General features: G+C 36.4%; 1 protein-coding gene across 1 annotated transcript; it reads right to left on the reverse strand.

Annotated features, from left to right (window-relative positions):
* Positions 1-1,886: 1,886 nt before the first annotated feature.
* On the reverse strand, positions 1,887-11,163 carry LOC145692124 (uncharacterized). The gene is made up of 2 exons (XM_081767422.1): positions 11,093-11,163; positions 1,887-2,189 (listed from the first exon to the last, which is right to left on the reverse strand). The coding sequence occupies exons 1-2, from the start codon at positions 11,159-11,161 to the stop codon at positions 1,887-1,889; spliced, it is 372 nt and encodes a 123-aa protein (XP_081623548.1). The 5' UTR covers positions 11,162-11,163.
* Between the last annotated feature and the right edge of the window lie 310 nt (positions 11,164-11,473).

The following is an 11,473-nucleotide window of genomic DNA, read 5'->3' on the forward strand; positions in this document are numbered from 1 at the left end:
GGAATATGCAGTAATAATATGGGGTTTTAATAGTAAGAAGTATAAACAAAATGGAAAACATTCAAAATAAATTTGTGCGGTTTTTGACATATAAAGAAACAGGGATATATCCAAAATTTGAGAATTACGAATGTCTTTGAAACAAATATTCATTACAATCTCTTGAAAGCAGTAGAACTCATTTCATTTTATCTTTCTTACATAAAATAATTCATAATGCAATAGGTTCAGAATATTTGTTATCAGAATCAAAATTCACGTCCCACATAGAGCAACGAGACCCGATAATGGCATATCCCATCTCTCAGCGCAAAGGACTAATGCATTGAATGCATCGCCTGCCAGAAAAATGTGTATATTGTATAACAAGATGTCACAAGGACAACCAGATATAGATCTTTTTAGTTATAAACAAAATTTTCATTCTATATAAATATGCTATATCCTGTAAAAAGTGCTATCTGTATTTTAACGTATATTTTGCTTTCATATTATTATTTTATTATATATGTATTTTAGAGTGTATTACGACACAATTGAAATCATATTATTATATTATAATATGTGTATTTTAAAGTGTATTACCATACAATGATGGAAAACTGTAATTAGGCATTTACATGTAGTTTTTTTCGAAATAAATAAGTAAATAAATAAATAAAGATGAAACTGATGTCCCCTCAGAATAAGGCTCAAATCTGCCTGCCTCTCAATGCTGAAGATAACTCTGCTTCCCTGATCCTCCACAGCATTGTCTTTCCATTTCATAAATATTTTGAATATCACTTAAAAAAACAGGTAAGGTCGACGGTCGTACCCGTCCCCACCAATATTGAAGACAGATTTGCGCCGCTGGTGTTCTCGGTGCTATGCAAAACGCTGTTTGAATAGTGCGGCGTTGCCAGATAGTGTCGAGTGTTTACTGATGCCAGATAATAAAGTAAGTAATCATGGAGTTCTGCTTGGATACTTACTGCAGAAATTAATTCGACCTTTACCGGAATTCACAGCTAAGTTCTGCTTATGGAACTGCAACTTTCTTATTGTGACTATCACAGTAAACGTACACATTTGGTAACAACACATTATGGTGTTCTGCGCAAGTTTCTTTTCAAAATCTATTTCCTTAAATGTACATTAATATTTAAATAAAATATGAAACATGACACGAAACACGGTCTAACAATATATCTATTTCGTAATAAGATGGTTACTTTAAAATACTTTACACATACTAATAAACATTTCATAAAACTCAACACTTCTAGTAAGATCTAATATCAAGTGCCATCTTGTGTGCTTATTGTAAAACGAATCAAATATTTTCTTTCATTTGTTACTTTTTTTCGATATCAGAAGACAAAACCAAATGCATTAGTATCTTGTGTTGTAGCTGAAACATAACTCTATCTCATAGTACAATATTTATAATATGTAACATTTCATTGCACAGTAGTTAAGGAAATGAGCTATAATAAGTACTGACTTCCGGGTGGTGATCCACCTTAAAGAACTCTTTCCAAAGAATCTAATGTAAGAGAATAAAATTAACTTCATTAAAACTATAAATTATTTTTTTCTCATTCAGTTCTTTAGCAAATAATTGTGAATAAACTTTCTTTGTACTTACTTGCTCATTTCAAACACAATGTATCAGTAACCAATTAAAAATTAGTCCACAAGCTTTAGTTTATATCTGATCATAACCTTAGATCATGTTTCGGTAACGTGAAAGATGGGCGTCCTGTCGGGATAATTACTTGATTTAAGAGCATTAATAATACCAGAAACATTGTTCTGAAATACTTTTTAATAATAACATCAATTATTTTCTGAAAACTGTTAAAACTAATCAATAATTTATTTATTAATTATTAATTATTTTCTCAGAATAAATCAGCTATCTCGCTTAAAATATTATAAAAGACATTTTTAGGTTCTTCTTTTTCATCATCTTCTTCTGCAGCATCATCTTCCAAAGCTTCATCTGCATCACTCTGCCCCTCAGGTGGAAGTCCGAATGCATTTTCTCGAATTGATTTATAAATGGAACCGATATTCTCAGCTATATCACTAATGGATGACCCTCGTTCAGGTTGTGGAAGAACAAGCGCATCATCATTATTCTCATTATCATCATCATCATCATCATCATCATCATCATCATCGAAGGGCCTTGATTCACATTGCTAAAATTAAAAAAATAGGAGAACAAATTTAAAATAATAGAATAGGACGTTGATCTAACACTAACAATAATTTTAAGGATCGTATATATATATATATGAGGATATTTCCAAACTTTTGCGACTTGACACTATAGTAGTGTGCTATTTGTAGTACGTCGTTCATGCCATGTACAGTAGTGTCATCTATGGAAGAAATAATTTATGAATTTCTACTGTCTAACTGCGTCAGTTCGTTGGAAGCATATATTTAATTCATTCGTTATGCTTTTAGTTCTCATATTGCATAACAATATTCAAGTCCAAAGACTGTAGTAAAAGATTGTAATCTCAAGGAGATTGAGCACTCACCCTGCAGGCCAAATTGGACACTGAAGCTCAAGAACAGTTGTATGGATTGGAGCACTATCATGCAGTATAAAAGGTCAAAACATTGCCACTGATCCAAATGAATGTCTTAACGTAATGACACAACTAGATATTTATAACTCACTCACTATTTCTTCCATAAATGACACTACATGACATGAACGGGTTATTACTAGTTATCCGGTATTTCGGTCTGAGGCAGGAAACTTTTTTTAATATTCTCGTGCATTTAACTATATAAAGAAGCCTATATAAAGAAGAACTATATAACTATATAAAGAGCCCTGGTGTAGGCATAATTTAAATGAACAACGAAGATATTCCTGTAATTAATTTTGTCTTTAACAATTCCCTGGCATAGTCAACCCCAACTCAGCTTTCTTCGACCTTGATTTTAATGATAAATAACCTACTTTCAGTGTTTTTTTTTTTTTTTTTTTTTTTTTTTTGTATCTAAAACAAGTTCATTTCTCAGGATTGTTAGCTTAAGGTCTCGTATTGATTTTCCACTAGCGACAGGTTTTTTCATAAATATACTAAGAATATTTTAAAATATTAGATATTATCGATATTTAGGAATAATAAAAAATAAATAAAATATTGTGTCGTTCTTCTATGCTATACATTCAATGTAAGGTGTGTGGAGTTTTTCGAGCTTACTATCTACGGTCATACTCGTATCTGTTAGTGATACATACCGAAAGCTGCTTTTGCATCTCACTGATTTTGACGTATAAATCTAAAAGCATTTTCTCGAATTACTTTAAACATAGAAATGATACTTTTAGCAATATCAAGATACACCTTAATGGCAGTGATCATGATAATTTTTCGGTCAACTCGATTCTCTTCTTGTCAACTATCTCAAACCGGTTTCAATAATCGTGTAAGAAGAATCAAATCCGTGGCCTTCATTCTCAGAAAAGCAAATTACGATTGGAGAAGCTTATTTTGAGACTCATTGCAGACCGAGGTCTCTAGTAACCAAGAGTTGTAGACTACCATGACACTTAAACCATTGTTGCATGTACCCAGGCTCGCATCCAAGTTATCTAGGGGGTCGGGCCCTCTCTAAATTTTTACTACCGCCTAAAATTTTCACCGTAGGCTTGCAAATGAACTATAATATGATTGGATGTCCCCCTTACAATTTTTAAGCAGGCTACGAGTCTACATGTACCGCATATTTCAAGAGAAACAAACCTTTTGAACTTTAAAAGGAAGAAATCAAAAAAAGCATAGTCGGATTGAACAACCCAATGCCGTAAACGTCGCCAACACCTACTAGCCCACTTGCCGGTAAATGTCGATCGTCGCTTTAGCGACGCATCGAAGGATTGCATCTAATATGCCACTGGCGGCAAGGTTTCGTCAAGTCGAAAGAAAGATCTAGAGTCTCAGTGTTAAAGTCACCACCGTGTAACAGAGAACACTTCATTTTGGCCCGTGTTCCTTTGATTCGTCTCCGAGAATCGCGAGGAACCAACACGAACTATCGCCAGTCATGTGCATATGGTTATTATTATATGTTATTTTTCCCGATGAATTGTTCCTAAAGTGAGCTTCAGGGGTCAAGAGTAACCCCTGCTTCTATATCATGAAGTGAAAAAACCTTGAGATTAATACGTATAATTGTATGTATTTAGATGACAACTGTTGACGATCATTTGAAAGTGAATATGGGAGAACCTTGAAATAAAGTAAATAGACACGCGTTATTTTCTTATAAAATTACGTGGCGAGCGGATTTTATTTGATTCCAACCGATTATCTTCGAATATATACGGTTACAGGAGCACTCAGATTAGCAAAATTAAAAAGAAGTAAACGATTTATCGCTCTACGAAGCTTCATCATCTCCGTGGCCAAGTCGGAAGAGCACGCGTCTAGTAATCACAAGGTTGGTGGTTCGTGCCCGGTATTTTTTTTTTTACTTTCTTTTATTGTTTTTTAGACTCACCTTACTGTAAACAAATTACACATAAAGGCGATTCAACATATTTTGGGGGAGTAACTTTGTTGTTCATTGGCGTTTCGTCGCGTCTCTGCCATTTGTGGGATACTTGTGGTATAATTTTCAAAACGCAAGTATTGCCTCCGCGGATCATCGCTGCGGGGCTGCTACTTTTAAGCGAATGTCGCTAGTTGCCCATCGGTGGTCCACAGACACACGCGGCATGGGGAAAGTAAGAGAAAACAGAAAAACTATTCAAACTGAAGTGTGGAAAAAGGGTCAGTATGAAGCGGGATCGATGATGCTGAATTTCTCTTCAAGCGGAACATTGAAGAGCACTGTCTTGGAGATATATCATTAACAGTAGATTATCGATGTTTTGTTATCACTTTTCTCAACTCACGAAATGATTTAAGAGTAGGGGAGGCCGGGGCTGGTTGACGAACTGCATATAACTCCCTCATTAATTAACATAATAAGCTGTTGCTGCTATCATAAAAGAGCGATCTATGGATGCAGCTGCCACCTTCATATGGAATTTCTAACTTGCGGATAACGGCGTCTGTTAGATAAAGAATGTTTTTGCCCGTCTGAAGTATTTTTTTCAGTTCTCCGTTACAACAGCACAGAATCATCACTACGTGGAGTACAGGGATAAGTAATATAGCATTAGTTAGATCTGAACTTTGTTTTTATGGATATTCAAACAATAAAACGTAAATGCCAAACAATTGCTGAGTAATTACGACTTTGTTGCACAACATGGGCTCTGTTAGTTGGCGTAAATATATAGCATTTGGGGTGGCCGATCCCTTGTGGAATTTTATTTTATTTTACTTTTATTGTTACATTGGAGATTATTGGAGATTATCAGTGCGGATTTAGACGAAATCGATCAACTATCGACCAAATATTTACCATTCGCCAAATACTCGAAAAAAAAGTGGGAATACAATACCCCGGTACATCAATTATTTATTCATTTTAGAAAGCCGTACGACTCGGTCAGGAGAGAAACATTATACAACGTTCTTACAGAACTTGGAATACCGAGAAAGCTAATTAGATTAATTAAGGTATTTTAAATGAATCCCAAAGTAAAGTCCAGGTAGGAAAATTTTTGTCCACGAGCTTTCACGTCGAAAATGACCTGAAACAAGGAGATGCGTTGTCGCCATTATTATTTAACTTTGTGCTGGAATACGCCATAAGGAAAATCAAAGATAGCAACCAGGGCCTAGAGTTGAACGGTATTCACCAGGTTATGGCATATGCTGATGATGTAAATTTAATAGGGGATGATAGGACAAGAATAGAAAAAAATGCAGAGATCTTATTAAACGCTTGCAGAGACATGGGCTTATAAGTAAATGCAGAGAAAACTAAATACATGGAAGTGCGTCGGGACCGTAATACAGCAAATTGTGGATGCGTTAAAATATTAAATAACACTTTTGATAAAGTGGATACTTTCAAATATTTAGGGTCGATATTAACAGAGGAAAATCATATTCACGATGAAATTAAATGTCGACTAAAAGCAGGGAATTCCTGTTACTATTCGGTTCAAAATCTCTTGTCATCGCGAATTCTGTCGAAGAATTTGAAGCTTAAATTATATAAAACGATAATCATGCATGTTGTTCTGTATGGTTGCGAAACATGGTCGCTTACTCTGAGGGAAGAACATAGACTGAAAGTATTTGAGAACAAGATCCTGAGAAGGATATTCGGACCCAAGAGGAATGGGAATGGGGAATGGCGGAAGCTTCATAACGAGGAACTTCATAATTTATACGGTTTACCCAACATTGTTAGGGTAGTCAAGTCTAGGAGGCTTAGGTGGGCGGGTCATGTAGCTAGAATGGAAGAAAGTAGAAACGCTTTCAAAGTGTTGACTGGAAGACCAATCGGAAAACGACCAATAGGAAGACCTAGACGCAGATGGGAGGACAATATTAAGATGGATCTCGCAGAGATTGGAATACAAAGTAGAAACTGGATGCAGTTAGCTATGGATAGAAGTCATTGGAGAGCTTTTGTGAACGCGGCGTTGAACCTCCGGGTTCCATAGGTCATAGAGTTAGTTAGTTAGTTAGTTTTATTGTTACATTGTTTGTTTTTTGTTATGTTGGTTACAATTCTATCAATCTTTTACTTCAATCTTATAGAATAGCACGCACGTATTGGATTGTTGTCAAAATTTGGAAATCCAAGTTAGACTGGATGTCGCATTCTGTATTTTCTGAATAGGCCTAATTCTCAGGATCAAGAATATTTTGTATGTGCTCTTTTGTTACAAAAAATATAGGCCTAGCTATTGCTTTTTCTTTCTTTGTGAAAAGTAGGAAATAAACTGCGTCTCTCGATAATTCAGCTAAATCATACCTTAGTTTCTCTTAGCTACTTTGTGAACAGCAGGAAATAAATTGCGTTTCTTGATTGTTCGGTAATTTTAATTATTTATATAATAGAATTTGAAAAATTACGTTTATTACTAATAAATCCAATTTTTGTTTGTGTTTTGCTATATTTAAAAAGTATGCCAACTAGCCCCACAATATCAGCCAACCAGCCCCTTACTAGGGGTCGGTTGGCATACCCCATTTTAAAATAAAGAAAATTTTATTTCTTGAAAACTACAAGCAACAAAACAAAAACAAAAATTGGATTTATTAGAGGAAACATTAGTCTGTCCGTACACATCCATTACATTGCAATTAAGTGCACTATCTGCTTATAAAAAAAAATAAAGAATGAAAAATTCGCCAACCAGCCCCGGCCTCCACTATGCTTCCACTATAAGTTATTTAATAGAGAAAGTGGTAATTCAGAGAAGCTTCAACGCAAGATTCGGATAACAAGAGACAAGCAGAAATCCAGCAGGCTACTTCTGATATTAGCAACCAGAAAGACGTGAAATCATTTTAGAAGAAACTGGCCGGTTCTGAGAAGATGTACAAAAATAGGCAATAACGACATGAAAGTGAAAGAATGAGCGAAATTGACCTCGTTATACCTAACCGGAGATCATAAGGGAAAACTGTAAAATTCTCAATAGGTTCCACACGGATCTGAATGTAAAATGTTAATGAAAAGTAAATGTCAAAACTAGAAGACTTGTAAGATGATCTAAATATGTAAGAAGAAAGAGTTTGAATTTATAGTCCCGTTCAGCAGCGAGGCTATATGAGACGTGGACCTACTGATTAATGTGGACTCCGAACCACTTGAGCTTCCGCCGGGAATTGAACCCTGGTCTCCCGCGCCACAGGCGCGTACGCTAACCACTTAGCCACGAAGGATTTCTGTAAGAAGAAAGATTCTTCAAGATCAGCATGTTGTATTTCAACCGAAACCGAAGGGGATGTCACTTCTCTCAAAAATACTGTAGAGATTTCAGAAGATTACGTACAGATGACAGAAAATTTATTAGATTCAAGTACGAAAATGAGAATAATTACGATGAAAAAGATGAATGTGACATCAAAAGAAACACTCCACTTGATGAGAAAATCAGACAGAAAAGATTAACACTAAAAATGCAATAGTGTATATGGAACTTAGCGATGATAATACGGAAATTCATTACAGAAGATATGAAAGAAACTTCAAAGTGTATTCGAAAGAAAATCAATTGACGAAAACATGGATTTCAGAATAGAAAGTAGAGCGTAAGCAGTAAAGATAGATTTATCGTAGAGCTGAAGAGTAAGAATGAGCCAACCAGCACAAGTCACGAGCAAAATATTGGATTAAACTAAACAGTTCTCCACCAATCTGTATTCATACGATGAACCGGAACGAAAATAAAATGAAAACGAAGAAAAAATTACATACATTCCCAGACTGTAGGAAGAAGTAGAAAATTATGTAAGGGAATCTACAAAAGGAAGATGAAATCATACTAGATATGTTAGTAAATAAAGACTCCGAATGAAGTAATCAAGTTGAGAAATGAACGAAAGTGCGTTTAATAGAACAAGAACATGAGGAGAAAGAAATATAAACAAAGTTATAGTGGCTAAGCACTAAATGAAGAGGAAATGAAATAAAATCTTTAAGTTTTACGTTCCATGGTTATGCCATCTAGGCTAAAGGAGACGGTGATGATGAGAAATGAGTGAAATGGTGGAATGAGTCAAGTAGTAGGAAATGGGAGAACCCCGAGAAAACCCACGCACACAGTGTATGTCCACCATAAAGCTCACTTGGCGCGAGCTGGAATCGAACCAAGGAACCCATGAACCAGAAGTGAACGCTCTACCACTGAACACTAAATGAAGAGGGACACAGAGATTGGAATGTGCTGGGAGGAGTGCAAAATTATGTTATTAGAAAACTCAAAATGCACGTAGGCGTCGTAAATAGTTTTGCTGATAATCTTACCATTGCAGTGTCACAGAGCTCTGAAAAGAGATGAGACAGAGTAAATTATATATTCTCAGCGCCGTTACAACTCCTGCTTTTAAATTTAGCGTGATATTCTGAATACAAAAGTAGGCATGTTTCATTCAATTTGGAATATAATCTTCCAGAAAAGCCAAAAATAAAATCTGCCCAATGTTAGCGTTACTTGTTTGGAAGTTACAATGTATTAAATGAACCACAAGCCCAAAAAACGATTCTAAATACACGTAACCTACGGTCTCTTGAAAGTTGCATGTAAAACGACGTATTTTTTAGCCATAATAATGATGTCGCCCTAAAGAAAACCTACACTTACGAACACAATGTCTCGTATAACCCTAAGAGTCGATGTTGAAATGTTATCTTGTCGGTAATGATTTTGTATTGGTGCAGTTATTTTTAATCTCCACCGAGTGCACTGCGAAAATTGTAAATAACATCTCTTCGCGCAATTACCTAGATATAGGATTATGGTTTAGATGTGTGTAAGGAACAAAAACTTACTATTTTTTTAAAAATATAATTTTGACAACAACAGTGCATAATGTACAGGGTTTGTCCTGGAAGTAATAGGACTGATTTTATTCCGCCATGACTGTACTTCGGAGCGTACGCACACCGACTGGATCCGGTAGAGGGCGTTCCTAGCTAACGAACGAGCGGCTGTCAATTTTCTCCGAGCACACGGAGAGTCAGGACAGGCTTTTTCGCGCGACGTGTTTCTGTGAGTGGTGCAAGCCGAAAATGCAGCGTTCGTTAGAGCAGAGATACGCGATTAAATTATTTGTTAAACTCGGTAAATCTGCGACAGAGACGTTTGATATGATCAAGCAGGCTTACCCAGATGATGCTTTGGCAAGAAGTGGTGTGTTTCGGTGGCACAAGGCATTTTCGGAGGACCGGGAAGAGATCGCCGATGAAGACCGTGCTGGAAGACCTTCGACTTCGACAAACACCGACAATGTGACTCGTGTGCGCGAAGTTTTGAACTCAGACCGTCGACTAAGTACCGGTATGTAATTGTCCAGATGTTAAATTTACCAAAAAGTGTGGTTCATGAAATTGTGACGGAGCATTTGAACATGCGCAAGGTGTGCGCGAAGATTGTCCCAAAAGTGCTCACTGACGACCAGAAATTGCGGCGAGTGGAATTGTGACAAGAAAATTTGAACATGTGTGAAAGTGACCCCCAATTTTCGAATAACGTAATCACAGGTGACGGATCATGGATCTTTGAATATGATCCCGAAACAAAGAGAAAATCTTCCTAGTGGCACATGCCGGCGTCTCCTCGCCCAAAAAATGGGAAGAATGAGCAAATCCAAAGTGAAAACGATGCTCATTGTCTTTTTTGACATCAAAGGCATCGTCCACCATGAATTTGTTCCTCCTGATGCCAAGTTTTACGTGGAAGTGCTCAAGAGACTCAAACGAAGGGTCAATCGGGTCCGACCAGACATCGGAGCCGACTGGAAGCTGCACCACGACAACGCCCCGGCTCACACTGCCTTTCTTGTGAACAGCAACCTGACCAAGGCCGGCATCCCAACGCTTCGCAGCCGCCCTACAGCCCAAATGTGGCCCCTCGGACTTCTTTTTGTTTCCTTGCCTGAAACGCCCGATGAAAGGCAAGCATTTTGAGACGACAAAGGGGCTCTCAAGGCTATTCCGGAGAATGACTTCCGTGACGCCTTCAATGCTTGGAAATCGCGCTGGCAGCGCTCCATCGACGCAGAAGGAGCCTATTTTGAAAGTTTTAAAAGAATTGTAACGGTTGGCTCAATAATTTTTTTTTTAAATCGACTCAGTCCTATTACTTTCTGGACAAAATCTGTATATTTTTTCTACTATTTTTCGCAAATATAATCACCATATCTGCTGTAATATTGTATGTTTGTATTGCTTGACAGAAAAAATAAAGAAATGTTAACTATAAATGTCTACTTATACTCTTTAAACTTTAGTTAACACAGAGGACTGAGGACAAGACATACTGTTCTCGCAAATGACTACATTGATAATCAATAACTAATTAAAGGCTAGGAAAGCATTCTAGCTTATGTAAACTGCGACTACTATTGTGATATGTGAGAATAACTTTTAAGTGCTGCCATCTGGAGAGGTGAAAATGAACGAAGCAAACGTATGTATCTTAATATTGTTGACATCTTACCTGTACTACACAACCAAAGGCAATCCACAGGACTATACACTTATGTGTAATCATTTTGATGGTATCCATGAAATGATATTGTTACCTGAAAATTAATGTATGCTTATTAACTACGGAAATTAAAATAAAATTTTAGCATGTGGAACAGATTTTTAAAGACATGGACATTTTATTTTATTTATTGTTTAATTTTTATCTCTGATATTAATTTTCTTACAAAATTTTGTATATTATTATAAAGATAACCAAGAAAATTATGTCTTTTTTTGTGGAAGTCTGTATTTAATTGGTCCTCACACAGGGGTAAAAGTGAGGGGAACGTGCAGGTCGTCGTCCTCCCACCTCCAAACAATATGTATGGTGTCCCCAAAGTTCTAAAAA

Source organism: Thermobia domestica, chromosome 8 (assembly GCF_964235325.1).
Source record: "Thermobia domestica chromosome 8, izTheDome1.hap1.1, whole genome shotgun sequence".
Taxonomy (NCBI): domain Eukaryota; kingdom Metazoa; phylum Arthropoda; class Insecta; order Zygentoma; family Lepismatidae; genus Thermobia; species Thermobia domestica.

What these genes read in the sequence shown, in the direction of transcription:
- LOC145692124 (XM_081767422.1), bottom strand. Translation starts at nt 11,161, where the DNA reads ATGGATACCATCAAAATGATTACACATAAGTGTATAGTCCTGTGGATT. An exon ending in CCTTTGGTTGTGTAGTACAG is followed by an intron (nt 2,190 to 11,092) that starts GTAAGATGTCAA and finishes TTTTAATTTTAG; the next exon opens with CAATGTGAATCAAGGCCCTT.